The following is a 22,242-nucleotide window of genomic DNA, read 5'->3' on the forward strand; positions in this document are numbered from 1 at the left end:
CCTAGTTCACCTCAGTTCTGTGATGCTACCATTACCCCCTGACCTCAGTTCTGTGATGCTACATGATGTACCATTCCCACTTTCACCTCAGTTCTGTGATGCTACTTGATGTACCATTCCCTACTTCAGCTCAGTTCTGTGATGCTACTTGATGTACCATTCCCTACTTCCGCTCAGTTCTGTGATGCTACATGATGTAACCATTCCCACTTTCACCTCAGTTCTATGATGCTACATGATGTACCATTCCCTACTTCAGCTCAGTTCTGTGATGCTGCATGATGTACCATTCCCTACTTCACCTCAGTTCTGTGATGCTGCATGATGTACCATTCCCTACTTCACCTCAGTTCTGCAATGCTACATGATGTACCATTCCCTACTTCACCTCAGTTCTGTGATGCTACATGATGTACCATTCCCTACTTCACCTCAGTTCTGTGATGCTGCATGATGTACCATTCCCTACTTCACCTCAGTTCTGCAATGCTACATGATGTACATCATGTATCATCACAGAACTGAGGTGAAGTAGGGAATTGTACATCATGTAGCATCACAGAACTGAGGTGAAGTAGGGAATGGTACAATTCCCTACTTCAGCTCAGTTCTGCAATGCTACATGATGTACCATTCCCTACTTCACCTCAGTTCTGTGATGCTACATGATGTACCATTCCCTACTTCAGCTCAGTTATGTGATGCTACATGATGCACCATTCCCTACTTCACCTCAGTTCTGTGATGCTACATGATGTACCATTCCTTACTTCACCTCAGTTCTGTGATGCTACATGATGTACCATGCCCTACTTCACCTCAGTTCTGTGATGCTACATGATGTACCATTCCCTACTTCACCTCAGTTCTGTGATGCTACATGATGTACCATTCCGTACTTCAGCTCAGTTCTGTGATGCTACATGATGTACCATTCCCTACTTCACCTCAGTTCTGTGATGCTACCATTACCCCCTGACCTCAGTTCTGTGATGCTACATGATGTACCATTCCCACTTTCACCTCAGTTCTGTGATGCTACTTGATGTACCATTCCCTACTTCACCTCAGTTCTGTGATGCTACTTGATGTACCATTCCCTACTTCAGCTCAGTTCTGTGATGCTACATGATGCACCATTCCCTACTTCACCTCAGTTCTGTGATGCTACATAATGTACCATTCCCTACTTCACCTCAGTTCTGTGATGCTACATGATGTACCATTCTCTACTTCACCTCAGTTCTGTGATGCTACATAATGTACCATTCCCTACTTCACCTCAGTTCTGTGATGCTACATGATGTACCATTCTCTACTTCACCTCAGTTCTGTGATGCTACATAATGTACCATTCCCTACTTCACCTCAGTTCTGTGATGCTACATGATGTACCATGCCCTACTTCACCTCAGTTCTGTGATGCTACATGATGTACCATTCTCTACTTCACCTCAGTTCTGTGATGCTACATAATGTACCATTCCCTACTTCACCTCAGTTCTGTGATGCTACATGATGTACCATGCCCTACTTCACCTCAGTTCTGTGATGCTACATGATGTACCATTCCCTACTTCACCTCAGTTCTGTGATGCTACATAATGTACCATTCCATCTGCATAAGAATAAATGAGCTAACTAATCAATGTGTACATTTAATGGAATTAGACACCAGGCTGGGGTGGGGTCACAGACCACTTACCTTCGGACAACTCTAGTTCTAGCTCTGCCAAATTCTCCCGAATATCCACAGGCAGCGACAGAGGATCCAGGAGAGTGCAGCCTGACCGCTCTGCCATCCTTTCACCCTTGGCTTGTCATAAACTCCCTGCAATCCATAAAGCTCTAGGGCTGTATGTTCCTGAGACCCTTACACCAGCGACAAGCTAGCTCTTGAATTAAGGCAACTCCTAAATCACACCTGGCATTGCTACTCCAATAGGTCAATCCTGCCTGGCAAGGCCTTTATCCTACTATATAATGCCTGGTAAGGCTACAGCAAAATCTCTATTCCTCCTGACAGGACTACGACAGCCAGAACCTACAGTCTTCCTGTCAGGCCCCTATCATTATAGATACAGCCTGCAGGTTACTTTCTGCAGGACAGCTTTAAAGCCTTTCTGATTGTGCCAGATAGGGACTCTTTTCGCATAGTTTCTACCTGGCACTGCTCATCCTTCCTGAATTCAGTGCACCCCAGTAACTAGATTCTGCTTGGCAGGACCACACAGATTATGTCTAGCAGGGCCTCTGTGTGCCGGGCAGGGTCTCTTCTTCAGCCCTTTCCTCAGTCTGTCGGAGCCCGTCTCATCTTGTTACTCCTCCTTTCAATGTATGACTTTCTGTCAGGGTGGGATTTATTTCTCTCCCGGTGCTGCGTTTTTAAGGGAATTTCCTTCCCAGTATTTTTCTATGAAGACTTGCCTTCCCTATCTGTTCCCACAGGACCAGCCTGCTACGAGAACGCGCATTCGATCTGTAGGGGTGCGCGCAAATAGGGGGCGTAACGCCACGACCACACGCACCAAAAACACAGAATCTGCCTGGTAACACAGAGACCGCTCCTTGGGCGGTACTATAATGAAGACACGCCTACTATGCGCGTCCACGCACCTTACTAAGCTGTCACTGGCAAGTTACAAACACACCCAAAGCTCTAACTGGTTACACTGTAAATTGCTATAATACTACTGGTCATCTGCTTCAACCCTTGCTGCGCGTAAATATAAAGTTGTCAAACTGGAGTTAAAGGGCGGTCATATGACCGTACTTGGTGTTTCAAAAGAAGCTGGGAGAAAGGCGCATCAGTGATGGATGACAGACACGGGTTCTTAGCTTTCAAATACATTAAAGATGTACGTAGTCCCTGTGCATTCAGTAGGGCTAGGGTGGAGTAAATAGAAGCTGACCGAATAAGGAGCTAACTTCAGAATCATAACGTTAGACTGACCAGTGATGTCTAACCAGGGATCGAAATTGATTCTAAGCAATTCGCTAATCCGTTATAGCATGGACCTTATAGGTTTAGCCACTGTGTACTCTACTTTCCGATTCTTGGATGATTTATATTCACCTTTGTGTAAGATTGTTCTGTAAATGGGTAAAATCTTAGTTTAGCGTTCTAAGATTTTACCGTTTTTTCAATTGTAAACTGTATGAACCGTCAAAGCAACCAGTCTACAGGCTGTATTTACAATAGATTCTTCAACACGTTTACAGGTAAAATCTTAGTTTAGCGTTCTACATTATATTTACTTTGGTCTCATGGTACTCTTTGTTAATACAATACCTAGGTGGGCAGTGGGCACTTATATGGAGACCTAAATGGCAGCAGGTTTGCTAGAATGCTGCCTATGAGAACTAGATGACAACAGTGTATAACATCATTTAAAAAAAAAAAAAAAAAAAAATTCTTGCAAAACTGCTGTCATATAGTACTCTAGACATGTGCACACTCCTGAGCCTACCTACCTGCAAACGAGGTAGATTTGGTAATAAAAGTATTTTAAAGAGAATGTAAATTTAGATGCTAAAACAGGGGCACTTTTATTCATCACAATTTACATTTCACTCATTGTGAAAAAATACTTACCTTTTAATCTTGACAGCCGCTCCAGCTTCCCTCGGTCATTGCAAAGCCATTTCTGACGTCTGAAATGATGGATCGGTCATCCTCCAATCACGGCTTCCCCCAGGGGAATCAGTGTCTGATTCAACACCGTGATTGGAAAATTTGTCCCTTTAAGGCTTTGTGCGCAGGTGTCATGCTGCCCTTTAAGGTTGCGCTGCGTGCACATTATGGTTATCTGTCCCTTTAAGGCTCTGTGCGCAGGTGTCGAGCTGCCCTTTAAGGTTGCGCTGCGTGCACATTACAGTGATCTGTCCCTTTAAGGCTGTGTGCGCAGGTGTCAAGCTGCCCTTTAAGGTTGTGCTGCGTCCACATTAAGGTGATCTGTCCCTTTAAGGCTCTGTGCGCAGGTATCGAGCTGCCCTTTAAGGTTGCGCAGCATGCACATTACGGTGATCTGTCCCTTTAAGGCTCTGTGCGCAGGTGTTGAGCTGCCCTTTAAGGTTGAGCTGTGTGTACATTATGGTGATCTGTTCCTTTAAGGTTCTGTGCGCAGGTGTCGAGCTGCCCTTTAAGGTTGCGCTGCGTGAACATTATTGCGATCTGTCCCTTTAAGACTGTGTGCGTGTGGTGCTAGTTGACCCTTTCAAGGCTGTGGGTTTTTGTCTGTCCCTTTAAGACTGTGTGACCAGGTGCTATCCTGCTCTTTAAGGCTATGTGAACATTATTTCCTCAGCAGTTTGTACAGTTGTTACTGAGAGGGCTGCTTTAAGTGTCTGTGTACAGTAAACGGTTACAAATGTATAAAAACCTGTAGGCTGAGGGTTTGATACAATGTATCCATGTAGGTGAGCTGGCTGGCTGTGGAAAGTCTATGGGGAAACCGGGGACTTTACACCCCAAAATAGGGCTCCCCTTTTTGTTCCTGGAGACACAAACATTGCAGCATTGTTGGTAGCCCTCATCTGCACCCCCCACGCCAATTTTTGTAGGAAAATAATGAGATATGGCTGAGAAAATAATTTAGAACGCTAAACTAAGATTTTTTCAGTAAAATCTTAGTTTAGTGTTCTAAATTATTTTACCAAGCTTAAATATCAAACTTACTTTGGTCTCATGGTACTCTTTGTTAATACAATACCTAGGTGGGCAGTGGGCACTTATGTGGAGACCTAAATGGCAGCAGGTTTGCTAGAATGCCTATGAGAACTAGATGACAACAGTGTAACATCATTTAAAAAAAAAAAAAAAAAAACATTCTTGCAAAACAGCTGTCATATAGTACTCTAGACATGTGCACACTCCTGAGCCTACCTACCTGCAAACGAGGTAGATTTGGTAATAAAAGTATTTTTAAAGAGAATGTAAATTTTGATGCTAAAGTGCCCAGTTTTTAAAAATTCGATTAAAAACAGGGGCTCTTTTATTCATCAAAATTTACATTTCACTCATTGTGAAAAAATACTTACCTTTTAATCTCCAGCTTCCCTCGGTCGTCGCAAGCCATTTCTGACTTCTGAAATGATGGATCGGTCATCCTCCAATCACGGCTTCCCCCCAGGGGAATCAGTGTCTGATTCAACGCCGTGATTGGAAAAAGCCGGATTCGTCATTTTAGACGTAGGAAGAGGCTTTGTGACCGGCGGAGGAAGTTGGAGCTGCTGTGAAGATCAAAAGGTAAGTGTTTTTTCACAACATGAGTGAAATGTAAATTTTGATGAATTAAAGTGACCCTGTTTTTAATCAAATTTTTAAAAACCAAGCACTTTAGCATCAGACATTACATTCACTTTAAGTGTTTTTTGTTTTGTTTGCACACCCTATCTGAATCCTAAAACAATGCATCTGAATAGCCAGCAGAATGTATGAAAAAAATCCCTTAGCTGGCTTGGTTTGATAGGAAGTCAGTATGGGTGATTGATTATCCTCAGTGTACATTTTAGAAAGTAAGTAATTAACAAGTATGCTCTTGTTTCACATGGAAACTGTAAATTTTGGATATCCGTTTAAATCTCTCCAACAACCTATTGCTAAATTTTATTTTTTGAACTCTGAGACTCTGAGTAACCAGTGTGTAACAGCTACAACTAATCAATTCAATCTATGATTAGGTTTGAGAGATACAATTGCAGGAAATGTGTGTAATGAGAGAAATGTGGTCTATGCATGGTGAGAACATAATACTTTAAAATAGTTTTTTTTCTGTGTTTTTAAAGGGACAGTCAACATCATAAGTTTTTGTTTTTTAAAAGATACATAATACCTTAATTACCCATTCCCCAATTTTACATAACCAACAGTAATAATAATACATGTTTTACCTCTGTAATTACCTTGTATCTAAGCCTCTGCAAACTGCCCCCTTACTTCAGTTCTTTTGACAGACTTGCATTTTAGCCAATCAGTGCTCACTCGTCGGTAAATTCTTGTGCATAAGCTCAATGTTATCTATATGAGACACATGAACTAATGCCCTCTAGTGGTGAAAAACAGTCAAAATGCATTAAGATTAGAGGCGGTCTTTAAGGTCTGAGAAATTAGCATATGAACTTCCTAGGTTTAGCTTTCAACTAAGAATACCAACAGAACAAAGCAAAATTGGTGATAAAAGTAAACTGGAAAGTTGTTTAAAATAACATGCCCTATTTGAATCATGAGAAGTTTTTTTGGACTTGACTGTCCCTTTAAACTTTGCTGAAACATCTTGTATGTGATAACTGTTCTGCTGTTAGGAAAGGTTCCTTAGGCTAGGAAAGTGATTGCTGTTTATGTTGCCACAGTTTTCATCTATTAGTAAATACTTGCTAAAGAGTGTAATAAGTAACATATGTATCATCATTCTAACCATACTTATTTTCCAAAATGGTTTTCATTCACTTCATTTGTTGTACAATTAACTATGTGGTATATTATGCTAACTTTTGTTTTGTTCTAACAATGAAATAACTGTTTTTTATTTATGAAGCGCCAATAAATTCCGCAGCTCTGTCCATGGGTACAATTCATTTCAAGTGAAAGTAAATCCTAGCGTTTTATAAACGCTAGGATTTACTATTGAAACAAATAAAGGTCACTTTCATTCATGAAGTATAAGATACTTCATGTAGAAAAAGCTCCTTTATTTGATTCAATCGATCGCCGCTCTTAGCTCCTACAGCAGCCCACGGCTAAAAAAGTTTTTGGCTAAGAGGTGACGTTTTCACCTCTTAGCCAATAGCCATGCGGTAAATCCGGCTTGGCGCCCATGGCAGCCAGATTTACCGCACGGCTATTGGCTAAGAGGTGAAAACATCACCTCTTTGCCAAACAAATTTTTAGCCATGCTCTGCTGTTGGAGCTAAGAGCGGCAATCGGTTGAATCAAATAAAGGAGCTTTCTACATGAAGTATCTTATACTTCATGAATAAAAGTGCCCTTTATTTGTTTCAATAGTAAATCCTAGCGTTTATAAACCTGGCAATTTTCAGCAATGTGACCAAACAGGTTGCAACTACGGCAAAACAGAGGCATGTCATCATAGTATAGGAAACCTCTATTTCCAACAATGGCGAAAGTCTGTGGAGGGTGTTTCTTTCCACCAATACCCAATTCATCTGGCACAAACCGCACCCAGAACCTGCACTTTCCATTGAAAGTCCCAAATTGATTCTTCAGCTTGCTACCTCCTTGAACATCATCAAAGTAGCGACAAAGAAACAGACAAATTTCCACATCAGTGACCCAAGGGTTGTACATATGTACTGTCACCGGGATTCTTCTCTCCCTCTGCACACAGGAAACAAATCTCATGCCCACCAACTCTGGAGCAGCAGCCATATCAATAGTCCGTTGTTAGCAGGTCTGTAAATTATGCTCATCGGTGAAAGCCACATTAAAAATCCCTCTTGAAGGGAAAGACTGAACACAATGCAAACTTGTTCTTGGTATCTTCAACACACCCTCCAAAACAACCTGCTGGACATGAGTGTCAAGGTATTTGAAATATTATTAGATGATATACACAGGTATACTTATTATTATTTAATAGATCTGTGGCTGTGTACATCAAATAATTCATTTAATTTCTAAAAACTTCAAATGGCACTGTGTGAAATTTAGCCCCACTGTTTTTGGTTACACAGGATGAATCATAAAGGTAATTTAAAAGAAGGATAAATTGTTAGATAGATGACCCCATACAGTGAGTGGGGACGGGGTGTCTGGGATCTGTCTTTGAAGCTAAATGTGATGCTCACAATTTCAAGGAAATGGAAATTAACATGATGGAGCCTCAAAAGTACATGCCCATATATGGATTTCCTGACCAAGGTGAGGAGCCGATCTGTCTATCAGAGTGTTTGAAGATGCAGGCATTTTCAGAGAATTGTGGCTTTTTGACAACCACTTGTAAAATGACCCCATGCTGTGTAAGTGAAGCAATGAAAGTTTGACCAGCAAAGACATAATGTCTGAGAAATGGCTGGATTTCTTCTTTGGAATTTAATGAAAAGCAAAGACTAATTATTACTGCTGTGTATTGAAACAACATCTGTGTTGACCAACAAAACGGCAAAAGCACATGTTACAATGTAACGTTTAAATTTACTGAAAATACAACTGATAGCATATTAATTGTATACATCAGACTGTATTGAATGTATATATGGGAGATAGATTAAAATTTTGTAATAGATTAAATGGCAATTGTGATAATCCCATTGTTGAAGTATATATAACATGGTTTTTCTATCTTTCAGATGGGGCTAAAAGATACTAAATACAGGATTGCCTGCATGGGATGATCTGAGTCATGTCATATGATTATACATTAAATGTTTATGAAAGTTTAAATACATCTTTTAAAATATAACAGATGTATAAATGCTATAATTTCTGGAAATTAGCAGTATAATTGCTTTGATATAATCTAATGTTTAAAAACATACTATATTTAGTATCGGGGAAATCAGAATAATTATATACTACCCCATCTATAATTAATATTGTAATTGAGTAATGCAATATTATAGTATTGTTTAAATGATCATTATATGGGAGATATTTCAGATATAGCAAAGATGAATGTAAAGAATTAATCTGTTTTGTTTGTCATGTGCCCCCCCCCCATGGCCAAGGTCCGGTATTACAGCCAAAAAACTTGACTGTTAAAAGATACTTCCCAGATGAACCAATCCATGTTCAGTTTCAAAGGGCCAATCCGAGACAAGCTTCTGTTGGGCGTTTCCAATCTCGCCAATGATGGTACTGATCAAAAAAAGGGGAGGGGTGAGATCAGATGATTTAATCCCAAGCATAGAGAGAAAAAGAGGCTGCTGCTGGCTAACTTTGACTGGTAAACCGTTTTTGCTAAACCCTGAAGGAATAACTGCTGCAGTTATTATAAGCAAACAACTATTTTTATTCTTCATATGCAAATATACTCCAATTTTGGTATTCTGCGGTGAGATTGAACCTGTTGAGAAATATTGGATATCGATTTGTTTTATCTGGGTAAGGTATACAAAGGTAATTGGTAAGAACATAGTAAAATTGTAAGTAATAGATTTAAGAGAGCAGTTTGTATCTTAGCTTATATTTATTGTCTGTGTATATTAAACAAATCCTTGATGCTAAGTAATTTAACCTGGCAAACATATAGATGTATATATATATCTTAGAATTTGTTTTAACTGTAAATAACTAAGAATTTGTTCCAGTTTAAATAAATGGACATTTAAAGTAACTGTTTACACTAAGAATATATGTACTTTTAGTATCCTAATTAGAATTGTATTAGAATCAATTGTGACTATATAGCTGAATGTATTGCTGACTGTTTAGTGGTTTATATCTTAGTCTCATTGTGATACTTTAAATGCCATTCTGATTTGGGTGGCTATTGTGAATAAGGCTAGTTTTAAAGGTAAACTTTTATGAACTTTGCATAGCATATTTTAATAGTTTTTAAACGTGTATACTATTGACTCATACTCTAGTTCATACAAATATATTTCAATGTGTTTATAGATATCAACTAATAAAAAGAATTCAGGAATTTATATTAATTTTATGGTTTCTAGTATATGCATATTTTATTGGGTTTTTAGTTTAAAGGACAATTATCAAATATATTGTGTTATAACCCGGCCATATACTGACAATACAAATATTTATGCCAAATCTTATAATAAATCTTCCTAGTCACAGGCTTATGAGCCTGAATCATAGTCTCCATGACTGACTCAGAAAAACCACGCTTAGAAAGAATCAAGCGTTCAATCTCCAAGCAGTCAGCTTCAGAGAAACCAGATTTAGGGCTCCATGTACTAAGCAGTCAGCGAGCTACCCGCAACAAATCTCGCGTCCAAACTCGCAAACTGATATGTACAAAGCCGTCAATTATGTAAAAACTCGCATCTTTAAAATTGCGAGCGTACTTATCCGCCATACCTCGCTACCTCTCCATTTTTTACTGTAATTAGACACATTTGACCACCAACTCGCCAAAAACGAATGTACTAAAAAATCTATTTGTCCGCTCGCGTCAATCTCCGCCCCCACCTCGTTATTTTTGCCTCGCCACCTTTTAGGTGGCGGGCAAGGTACAAAACAATAGGAAAGCCACTAGACGCCAGTCTATACATATATAAAAGGCAGTAATATCAGCATTGTACTTACATTGTTCATTTCAGCAGCTATGGAGAGAATTCTGTTTTTGTTTATTCTCCGTTTGATGCAAATCCGGGCTAGAAGACAGAATACTGGAAATGTAGCTAATCGTATCGTTAGAAGAAGGAGAGTTCGAGTCCCCCATGTATTCCTTCCACGGGTTGGTTTGCACGGCCTTTCTGACCGAGAGATCATACAAAGATTCCGGCTTGATCGTGAATCGATATTACACCTGTATCAAGAGATTGAAGATCATTTGGAGCCGATGACTGCTCGTTCACAAGCTATTCCGGGACTTCTGAAACTATTAGCGGCATTGCATTTTTTTGCATTTTGGATGAAGGAAGGGGGGACCCTGCAGAAGCAGGTCCTTCCTTAATGGAAGATGCCAAAGTGGAAGGGAAGACATCTCCACCAGATCTGAAAACCAGATTCTGCGAGGCCACGCCGGAGCAATGAGAATCACAGATGCTCTCTCTTGTTTGACCCAAGCAATGATCCGAGGAAGAAGAGCAAAGGGATTGAACACATATGCCAGACTGAAAGTCCAAGGAACTGCCAGAGCATCTATCAGAACAGCCTGAGGATCCTTTGACCTTAACCCGTACCTCGGGAACTGAGAATCAAGCTGGAGCATACCTCTGGATGAAGTTCCCACTCCCCCGGATGAAAAGTCTGTCTGCTCAGAAAATCCGCTTTCCAATTTTCCACCCCTGGAATGTGGATAGCAGACAGACAACAGTTGTAAATCTCTGGCCACTGAATAATCTTGGTTACCTCTGTCATGGCCATGGAACTATGAGTTCCTCCCTGACCTGATAAACTGGGTTGAAGCTAGCTGAGGCCAGGCTAGAAGAGCATTGAAAATTGCTCTCAGTTTCAAAACATTTATTGGAAGAACCGACTCCTCCCGAGTCCATAGACCCTAAGCCCTTAATGAACCCCAGACAGCACCTCAGCCCAGCAAACTAGCATCCGTGGTTACAATCACCCATGCAGGTCTGTAAAAGCAAGTTCCCTGAGAGAGAAGATCCTGAGACAACCACCATGGAAGAGAATCTCTGGACATCTGATCTACAACAATCTTTTGAGATAAATCTACATAATCCCCGTTCCACTGCCTGAGCAAGCATATCTGCAGAGGTCTGAGATGGAACCGAGCAAACGGGAATGATGTCCAAGACTGAAACCATCAGACCAATAACCTCCATGCAATGAGCCACTGACGGCCGAGGAAGGGACTGAAGAGCAAGACACATATTGAAAATATTTGACTTTCTTGCTTCTGTCAGAAAAATTTTCATCTCTAGAGAATCTATAATGGTCCCCAAAAATACTACTCTTGTAGCTAGAATTAAGGAACTTTTTCCTAAATTCACCTTCCAACCGTGGGAGCGCAGAAAAGACAACAACTACTCTGTGTGGGAGTTTGCTAGTTGAAAAGATGGAGCCTGAACTAGAATGTCATCCAGATAAGGAGCCACTGCAACACTCTTCAATCGAAGCACCGCCAACAATGCTTCCAAGACCTTTGAAAAAATTCTGGGAGCTGTTGCCAGACCAAAAGTAAGAGCTACAAACTGAAAATGTTTGTCTAGAAATGCAAATCTGTGACGATCCCTGTGAATGGGAATATGAAGATACGCATCCTTTAGATCCACTGTGGTCATGAACTGACCTTCCTGAACCAAAGGAAGAATTGAATGAATAGTTTCCATCTTGAAAGACGGAACCCTGAGAAACTTGTTTACACTCTTGTGATCTAAAATAGGTCTGAAAGTTCCCTCCTTTTTGGGAACGATGAAGAGATTGGAATAAAAACCTAGACCCTGTTCCTGAACAGGAACCATCACTCCCATGTCCGAAAGATTCTGAACACAACGTAACACACCTCCTTTTATCTGGTTTACAGATAACCTGGAGAGAAGAAACCTGCCTCTGGGAGAAAAATTCTTGAACTCCAGTTTGTAACCCTAAGACACGATATCTACCACCCAGGGATCCTAAACAACTCTAATCCAAGCTTGAGCAAAGAAAGAGAGTCTGCCCCCACAAGATCCATTCCCAGATCGGGGGCAGACCCTTCATGCTGATTTTGAGTCAGCAACAGGCTTCCTGGACGGCTTACCCTTTTTCCAAGACTGATTTGACTTCCAAGATGGCTTGGACTGTTCCTGCTTGGAGGAAGAAGAGGAAGATTTATCAGAGAAGTTACGAAAGGAACGAAAATTACTCTGCCAACCCTTCTGTTTACTTCTTTTATCCTGAGGAAGAGAATGCCCCTTCCCTCCCGTAATATCAGAAATAATCTCAGCCAAATCTGGCCCAAACAAGGTCTTACCCTTGTAAGGAATAGACAAAAGCTTAGACTTAGAGGACACATCCGCAGACCAGGATTTTAACCATAAAGCTCTGCAAGCTAAAATGGCAAACCCAGAAATTTTAGCTCCCAACTTGATGACCTGTAGAGAAGCATCTGCAATAAAGAAATTAGCCAACTTTAAACCCTTGATTATATCTTGAATTTCTTCAAGAGGAGTATCTTGCTGAATAGAATAAGACAATGCATCAAACCAAAATGCTGCTGCACTAGTAACGGTAGCAATACATACAGCCAGTTGCCATTGATACCCCTAGTGAACATAAATCTTTTTAAGCAAAGCTTCCAACATCTTATCCATAGGATCTTTAAAGGAACAGCTGTCCTCAATAGGAATAGTGGTCCTCTTGGTCAAAGTGGAAACTGCTCCCTCCACCTTAGGAACCATCTGCCAAGATTCCTTAATAGAATCAGCAATAGGAAACATCTTCCCAAAAATTGGAGAAGGGGAAAAAGGAATCCCAGGCTTCTCCCATTCTCGTGCAATAATATCTGAAACACGATCTGGTATAGGAAAAACTTCCACCGAGGAAGGGACATCAAAAAACTTATTAAGTTTACTAGATTTATTAGGAATAACCATGACTGACGCCTCAGTCATCCAAGGTAGCCAAAACTTCCTTGAGTAACAAACGGAGGTGCTCCGGCTTAAACCTAAAGGAAACAAGCTCAGGTTCAAAAGAAGGATTTACACTATTAGAATCCAAGATTTCACCCTCAGATGCTACTAGTATCTTCCTCCTCAGACTTATGAGAAGAAACACGACACAATTTCAAGAGAATCAGAAACCTTATACTTCCTCTTGCGCTTCCCCTGTAACCTAAGACAAGCAAACAAAGCCTCAGATATTGCCGAGGATATATGGGTAGCCATATCCTGCAAGGAAAAAAACAACCTGAGACAAAACACAGGGCACTGCAGAAGATTGGGACGTATGAGGAGAAAGCTGCGGATTAGCCTGAACAGGAGACTCCTGAACAACATCCGCCCTATACAATGAAGGCTCAGAATCAAAAAGTCTATTGTATTGTAATTAATGGGATAGGATGCTCAACATTAGTATTTAAACATAGAGAACAAGCAACAGCTTGCAGGGCCTCTTGGTCCATATTATTCCAAAGGAAAAAACCTTAATCAATAAAAAACTAGAAACTATAATGCAGATATACGCCAAAATGGAGCAAAGTTTCTATTCTAACATGGACAAGGAGGAGCTCTATTGGCGGATTTGGGAGCCTTGGTTTACCTATCAAGGAGATCACAGTTAAATTTTTAGCTGCATTAAAGTTTCTGATCCCTTCCATTATTATAATTAAACTCTCACACCAAATTAGGGATATGCTAATTGGTTGATGTCCCCTACTAATAAACTGATTGCCCACCCTTCTCCTCTCTTATCATACTTCCTAATTTCTATTTCCCCTCTCTTCCCTTCCTCCTTCCCATGGAGGGCCGCCCCCGCCTGGAGATGCGCACTGTGAATGCAAGTTGAAGTGCACAGACAGATATTCCTAAACTGACTTTATGAAGTTCCTAGAAAACTGAGTTAACTGATAATACTGAAATATTAGTTTGCCCCTGTGTTTACAGTCTGTTCACACTATTTAAAAATGAGGTTTATAATCTTATTCATGATAATTAAAAATGAGGTTCTTGCGGTTGATATTGTATTTCATGCTTGATATGCTTGATTTATGTGATTTGCATTTCCATCGATAGCTATATTTACTGTATCATCACAACATATGTGCATTTTTTTAGTCACCTGGGTTGTGACACCGGTTGTATTGCTTAATCCTCAGTAAAAACATATTTAAAAAAAAAAACTAGAAAATCCATAAATAAACTGCACAATAAATCTTGCAACAACAATTTTAAACAAAATGAAAGCAAAAAGAGACATAAACGTTATAGTCCCTGAAATTCAGACAGAAACTTAAATATAAACAGAGCAACAGGCAACCTCTACACCTCAGCAAGCTCTGCTGAAGTGCCTACCTGACCTCCTTGCTGCCGGAAACAAAGTCAGAAAATGATCCAGACCCCCATAGAGCCGCAGCAGAGAGAACGCTGAACCACCTCTGAGGAGATATGCAACAGAGCTGCAACATCCAGGAACAACAGGAAACGGCTAAAAGGGCGCCAAAAATGTCCTTGCTATCTCAGATAAGCCCGCCTATTGTGGACGTGGCCTAACAAACCTCCCGGTAGCCATTGATACACAAACAAAAAAAAAACATGTACACCAAAGTGAAAACATAATAAACCGAGCCAAACATCCCTAGTGCCTGCAAAACTGCCATACAATAAACCGTTAACCTAGAAGGCTGATTGTATATTTAGACAGAATTAACTGTCAAAGTGCCAAATTCTCCTATATCAAAACAGGGAAAGAAATAGGTACTTGCCTCAAAAATCTGTCCGGCAGCAGGACAGCTCACTTGTTATGAGACTGGCTTCCTACCTCACATGGACCTGTGGAGAAAAATAAAGGCTGAGTAAACTTACTCAAACTTTCAACCAAGGGCAGCATGAAATTACTTGGGAGGCCCAGTGGGGATTATACCCCACAAGTTCCCAAATGCTTAAAGGGACAGTCTACACCAGAATTTTTATTGTTTTAAAAGATAGATAATCCCTTTATTACCCATTCCCCAGTTTTGCATAACCAGCACAGTTATATTAATATACTTTTAACCTCTGTGATTATCTTGTATCTAAGCCTCTGCAAACTGCCCCTTTATTTCAGTTCTTTTGACAGACTTGCAGTTTAGCCAATCAGTGCCTGCTCCCAGATAACTTCACGTGCACGAGCACAGTGTTATCTATATGAAATACGTGAACTAACACCCTCTAATGGTGAAAAACTGTTAAAATGCATTCTGAAAAGAGGTGGCCTTCAAGGTCTAAGAAATTAGCATATGAACCTCCTATTTTAAGCTTTCAACTAAGAATACCAAAAGAACAAAGCAAAATTGGTGATAAAAGTAAATTGGAAAATTGTTTAAAATTACAAGCTCTATCTGAATCATGAAAGTTTATTTTGGCCTAGACTGTCCCTTTAAAAGCCACCACTTGCTCTTCTGAAGAGACTGACATGGAATACTGTTAAACCCTAAAGAAAACCAGAGCAAATTTGCTCTGCTTAAAAAATAACAAACTCTTGATCGAAGAATCAGACACCTATATTTACCCCTCCTTGCAACTGGTACAAGCAAAGAGAATGACTGGGGATTGTGGGTAGGGGTAGTGGTATTTAACAGCTTTTGCTGTGGTGCTCTTGGCCTCCTCCTGCTGGTCAGGAGTGATATTCCCTAACAGTAATTAAAATGATCCGTGGACTCACAGTGTAATTAGAAAGAAACATATCCCCAAACACACTAATGAAGTGTTATAATTTTAAGCATGGATAAGATGTCTACCTAAATAGCAAGATAATATGGGGGGCGGAGCAAGCCTGGAAGCTGAACAGTTGCATGTTACTTCAGCTCCGTCGCAATGGTTTACTATTTCACTTGCCAGACTGTTCAGTCTAGTTTAAAATAACACCACAGGTTCATTTAGACCCAGAAGATCAAGATAGTGTTACTTGGGACGCTAAATGGTGCTTGAGGATAGGAAATAACTTCTGCTTTGTGGGCCGACTAACATACAGTTCCAGGAGTGGCCATCTTTGCGGCCTCATGGACGCTCTCTGGCACTGAAGATTATCTGACTCAAAGAGCAAGATCGCAGACACCAGACAGAAGACCGCCAAATAGCAGTTTACTATGGAGTACACCGCCAGCTTTTTGAAGGAGCTGCGCTATCTCATAGCGGATCATCATGCTGTTCTCGAAGCAACAATATATAAGGCATTCCAACATACAGACACCTATTTTCCCCACGCACCAATTTAACAGAAGCCGGTTTTAATAGACCAAGAGGATGGAGGTGCTTTTGAGTCCCAAAGCTTACTATCTATCCGGCACAGTACCAAGAAAGAACCGGCTCTGACCACCATGCCAACCGTAAAAGAAGAAGGGAAGACTGAGGTCACATATGTAGGTGTCTCGGAAGGCACCACTAACACTACATGGATCAATTGTGATGGTTTTGCCATGACCTGTTCAGCCTCTATTCCTAACCAGTAGACCACGAGGGATATGCATAAGGCACCTATCCTTAAAAATTTCTTTCAAGCCCAAGAAGAAATATGGCTGCATATAGGAAACCTTGCACTGCCCTTGTTGCCTCCGAACTGTGCGCATCATGCTGCCGTACTGTTATCCATTTGGAGACCCGGAGATTTGGTTAACAAGTTGAGAAACTGCTATATATCATTAGCTACCGGAGTGGGGTAAATCCATAGAACATTGTTTTGGAACTGTATGCCACTCTTCTTTCTACTATTTTAAGCGTCTATGTTCGTTTACTTTCATAGCAATTATAAATGTTTACCCCACGGCATGTTTTGCAGCCTCCCATGTGTTGATTTAGGGGCTACACTATTCGCATCCCCTTACAATCTTAAATAATAATACATTGTATTAATGCCCTTGTTAAACTATGTGACTGTTCTCTTAGAGCCTGACACCTGGACTTGACATGTACTGTTTTATTAACAAATGTAGGTGGCTCATTCTGTTCCTTTTTATATAGTGTTGCTCTGCAGTTACTGAGATGTAGAACTCCGTGTTTAATGTTGGTAGGTTCCTACTATATGCTCTCAGTTGCCCATGTTGTAGGCACATAATTTTGATATTATATATTATTGAGACAGAATAACTATCATCCTATCCTCCAGGTATACGATAACTCACTGTATTAATGCCCTTGTCAAATTATATGACTGTTTTCTTGAAGCTGGACACCTGGGCTTGCTATGTACTATTTTATTAACCAATGAAAGTTGCTCACTATGTTTTTTTTTTTTTTTAAACACTGTTCTGAAGCTGCTCAGAAGTGGGACTACCTGTTTAATGCTGGCGCAACAAACTCTAGGTATCTACGCTGTGCACTATATGTCAGATCACATTGGATTCATCCATGTATTATGTGTATATCAATTGTTTATCCTGTTTCTGCTAAAAAGATAAGGTAATCTATGTACCTAATATCTGTTCACTTGGAAGTGAGGCTTATATCCCTTTACATATTTATATTCTGGTATACGTCAACAACATATTTAGGGGCGATATTGTTGTTTAATCTTTAGCTATAAATCCATAGTGTTATGTATGTATAATAATTATGAGGCGCTCCTTACTCAATTACTTGCTAGATGGGGAACTAAGACCTCAAGGTAAAAGCTTTAACATTAGTATGTTGCCCCCACCCTACACCTCTATAGCTAATAATTGTATATCCCAAATATACCATAAGACTTCCAAAATCTGACAAGAGGTCCAGAGGAGACCAACATCTTTCAGTAAATCCTTTATAGCAAACATCTCAATTTTTTGACGTATCAAAGCACAGAACCTTTTTTTTTAGTACCTGTTACCCATCGCACTCAAACTACCACCCCCCACACACACACACACACACATAATGAGCCTCCTAGTTTAGGAGGACTACATCGGCGGCTACTCTTGTCTATGCCGTAACCATCACTATTTTCTTTGTATCTATTTCTCCATAATACTATAGTGTTGACTTTACCCATCATATATAGCTCAGTAGGACTGACTAATATAACTCAACAGTTGAGTCTGCTATTTTAAAGTATTTTTCAATTGTCTTTTTCAAAGCTATTAAGTCCGTGATAGGGCGCAAAAGTGACCCAGTGTATCAGTTTGAAGGCTTCACTACTAATTCTATATTAAAATTTGAGGTCTTGATATAGATATACCCATAAGTGGTCTACTATAATTGGTGTAACCTTCAGTTGTTCTATATTTTTGTTGACTTGGGGCCCGAATGTGACCTCTTAAAAAGATATGAAGGTTTAAAATGTTTGCCTTGGCATGTTGTTGAATAGTTTTTTTTCTTTTTGCAGCAATTGTTAGTACTAATTGTTTTGTGCCATATAGATAGCAACTACTGTTTATTACCATTGCAACCCTTATAAGTAACACATAAGATGTAACCTGCAATTTCAAAATTTTATTGTATAATGCTGCAATTCCTTGTCTGTATGCCAAATCAATACCTCAATAAAAATATTATAAAAAAAAATAAAAAAATAAAAATAAATTGCAAGATATGAGAAATGAAAAATAACAAACTCTCTTCTGGTAAGACTGTCTATGATGTATACTGTCAGTACACTCACCAATTACCACTGGATTTCAGTCAATTGCAATACATGTCCCCCCATATATTACAATTTAAAGGTGGATTTATGTCAGAGTATTGGTGAGTGATATTTGAGATATATATCTATATATATATCAACATATAATATATGTAATATTTCAATATTATATAACAAAGACAATATGCAGGGCTCCCTATTTAAAAGAATGATTCAGAGTTATTGGTATAAAGTGGGTATACAAAAGTGCATGAAGAAAATCTGTCCCAATGGGTGGTCACAAATTATATTGTTGCCACAGAGTATATGGTGTATAATTCTCAGGTTAAGGGAACTCGATATAAAGTTAAATAACACAGTACCGACTGTAAAAGGGGGCATCACATCAAGGAAGCAGGTATACTGGAATCCCAGATTCCCAGACTGGTATTCCTTCCTCCTTTGGGGTATGGTAAACAGCGGTCAGAGGATGCTGGTGGTGAGAGATCTTAATGGACAATGCTGTAATTGTGCCTTCCCTGGAGTAGGGTGTATCAGAGCAGGGAACTGCTGTTCGTTTGAGGAAACTTCGGTCTGTGGAGTCCTTGGTAGAATCAAGCTGAAAAGAAAGAAACAGTGCATCCCGATCTAAGGGTAAAACTGTTTCTTTCATGTATATGGAAAACGTCCATGAGCTAATGACATATGGGATATACATTCCTACCTGGAGGGGGCAAAGTTTCCCAAACCTCAAAATGCCTATAAATACACTTCCCACCTCACTCATACTTCCGTTTGACAAACTTTGCCTTCGTTGGAGGATGGTGAAGCAAGTTGTGCTTGATTTCTTCTGTGAAAGGCACTTCTAAGTATTTTGAAGCCCAGTTCCTTTCAAAGTACAGTGTTTGTCTGAGGCATGTGCAGGGAGTATTTGCCTAATGATGCCATGTTTTCATCTATGGGAAATCTATTCTAAGGCTCTCTGTAAATTTGGTTGTGGGGATTCATCTGCCACCTCCCTTTACAGATCAACATTATACTCTCTACCATTACCTCAGCTGATATGTTTCAGTACTGGTTTGGCTGTCCGCTATATGTGGATGGGTGTCTTCAGGTAAGTATATATCTTTTGTTAAGACACTCTCATCTATGTTTGGTACTTTATAGTTTTAAAGTTTTAAATATATATTGCATATATTTGCCATGAGTCAGGTCTATGTTTATTTCCCTTTGCAGTCTAACAGTTTCAGCATGGAAAATTATGTTTGGGAGAAATTTAGTATATGTTTTACTTACCTGAGGCTTCAGGTAGTTATAACTTTGCTCTGTTTTGTCAAATTTTCGCAGGAACATTTGGCTCGCGATGGCGGAAAATACTTCTATTTATTGCGTCATTTTTGGCGCAATTTTTTTGGCACTAAGGTTGCGTTTGTTGTGACGCGATTCACGTCATTTCTTGCGTCTTTGTTGACGCAGAGTTTTTTTGCTGCGAAGTCGCGCCTGTTATGACGCAAATTGTGTCATTTCCTGTTAATCTTGGCGCCAAAAGTTTTTTTCTCAGCATTTGCATCATCTTTGTTGGCGTAATTTTTGACGACAACAATTTTGTTATATTAAGTCTCTCTCTCTTTTGCTCTCTGATTTAATTTGTTACAGAGGGCTATGTTATTTGCTTTTGTTTTTCATATAAGCATTTTCTCCCATTCCTAAAACTGCTATTTTGAGGAAATTGGATATTTTGTTTAAATTTTATTTTTTATTTTTTGTTACATTTTTCAAGATGTCTCAAACTGATCCTGCCTCTGATGTTACTGTAGGAACCAAGTTGCCTGAAAACAAATCTACCAAAGCTAAGTGTGTATGTTGTAAATTGGCTGATCTTCCTTCTTCAGCTCAAGTATGTGGCACTTGTTATGAGAAATTGTTTCATGCTGAAAAAGTTTCTATAAGTACAAATACATCTACTGTTAAACCTTCACAGTCTAATATACATGATATTCCTGTAGATATAAAATATTATATTGCTGCAACCATAGAGAAGGCTATGACTGTTATTCCGCCTTCAAATAAATGTAAAAGGTCTCTTCCTACTTCTTATAATTCTGATAAAGTTTGTATTGACCAACAGCATACTGAAGTATTGTCTGCTGATGAGGACTTCTCTGGCTCAGAGGATCCTACTTCAGACTCTGAAATTGCTAAATCTTCCTTTCTTTTTAAAGTGTCAGTAAACCTAAAAAATAATGTTATATAATTCTGCACATAGTGCAGAATTATATAACATTATATTAGTGTTATCGCTATAAAACCTTATATTCCCTTTGAATTTTTTCAAAATATGACAGTTTTTCAGACCCGTTCTCTGTGCTCTTCTGAGCGGGTCTGTTTTTATTACACAGCGCATCGGGCCAGCTGTATAGTCACAGCCCGGCCCGAATGGCGCGGTGTGTAATAAAAACAGACCCGCTCAGAAAAGCACAGAGAGCGGGCCTGAAAAACTGTCATATTTTGAAAAAATTCAAAGGGAATATAAGGTTTTTTAGCGATAACACTAATATAATGTTATATAATTCTGCACTATGTGCAGAATTATATAACATTATTTCTTTCATGTAATTAGCAAGAGTCCATGAGCTAGTGACGTATGGGATATACATTCCTACCAGGAGGGGCAAAGTTTCTCAAACCTCAAAATGCCTATAAATACACCCCTCACCACACCCACAAATCAGTTTTACAAACTTTGCCTCCCATGGAGGTGGTGAAGTAAGTTTGTGCTAGATTCTACGTTGATATGCGCTTCGCAGCAGGCTGGAGCCCGGTTTTCCTCTCAGTGTGCAGTGAATGACAGAGGGATGTGAAGAGAGTATTGCCTATTTGAATTCAATGGTCTCCTTCTACGGGATCTATTTCATAGGTTCTCTGTTATCGGTCGTAGAGATTCATCTCTTACCTCCCTTTTCAGATCGACGATATACTCTTATATACCATGACCTCTACTGATTCTCGTTTCAGTACTGGTTTGGCTTTCTACTACATGTAGATGAGTGTCCTGGGGTAAGTAAGTCTTATTTTTTGTGACACTCTAAGCTATGGTTGGGCACTTTTATATAAAGTTCTAAATATATGTGTTTAAACATTTATTTGCCTTGATTCAGGATGATCAATTTTCCTTATTTCAGACAGTCAGTTTCATTATTTGGGATAATGCATATGAATTAAGACATTTTTTCTTACCTTAAAAATTGACTTTTTTCCCTGTGGGCTGTTAGGCTTGCGGGGGCTGAAAATGCTTCATTTTATTGCGTCATTCTTGGCGCGGACTTTTTTGGCGCAAAAAATTTCTTTGTCATTTCCGGCGTCATACTTGTCGCCGGAAGTTGTTCGTGTTTGCGTCATTTTTTTGACGTTTTGCGCCAAAAATG

General features: G+C 39.6%; 1 protein-coding gene across 1 annotated transcript in view; it reads right to left on the bottom strand.

The window, feature by feature from the left end:
* DIP2A (disco interacting protein 2 homolog A) overlaps positions 1 to 2,535 on the bottom strand; it is a 311,461-nt gene extending 308,926 nt beyond the window's left edge. The window contains exon 1 of the mRNA XM_053698887.1: positions 1,706 to 2,535. Coding sequence (XP_053554862.1) covers positions 1,706 to 1,802 — 97 coding nt within the window. The 5' untranslated portion in view covers positions 1,803 to 2,535. The remainder of the gene's footprint in view (positions 1 to 1,705) is intronic.
* Between the last annotated feature and the right edge of the window lie 19,707 nt (positions 2,536 to 22,242).

This window comes from Bombina bombina, chromosome 1 (genome assembly GCF_027579735.1).
Source record: "Bombina bombina isolate aBomBom1 chromosome 1, aBomBom1.pri, whole genome shotgun sequence".
Classification (NCBI taxonomy): domain Eukaryota; kingdom Metazoa; phylum Chordata; class Amphibia; order Anura; family Bombinatoridae; genus Bombina; species Bombina bombina.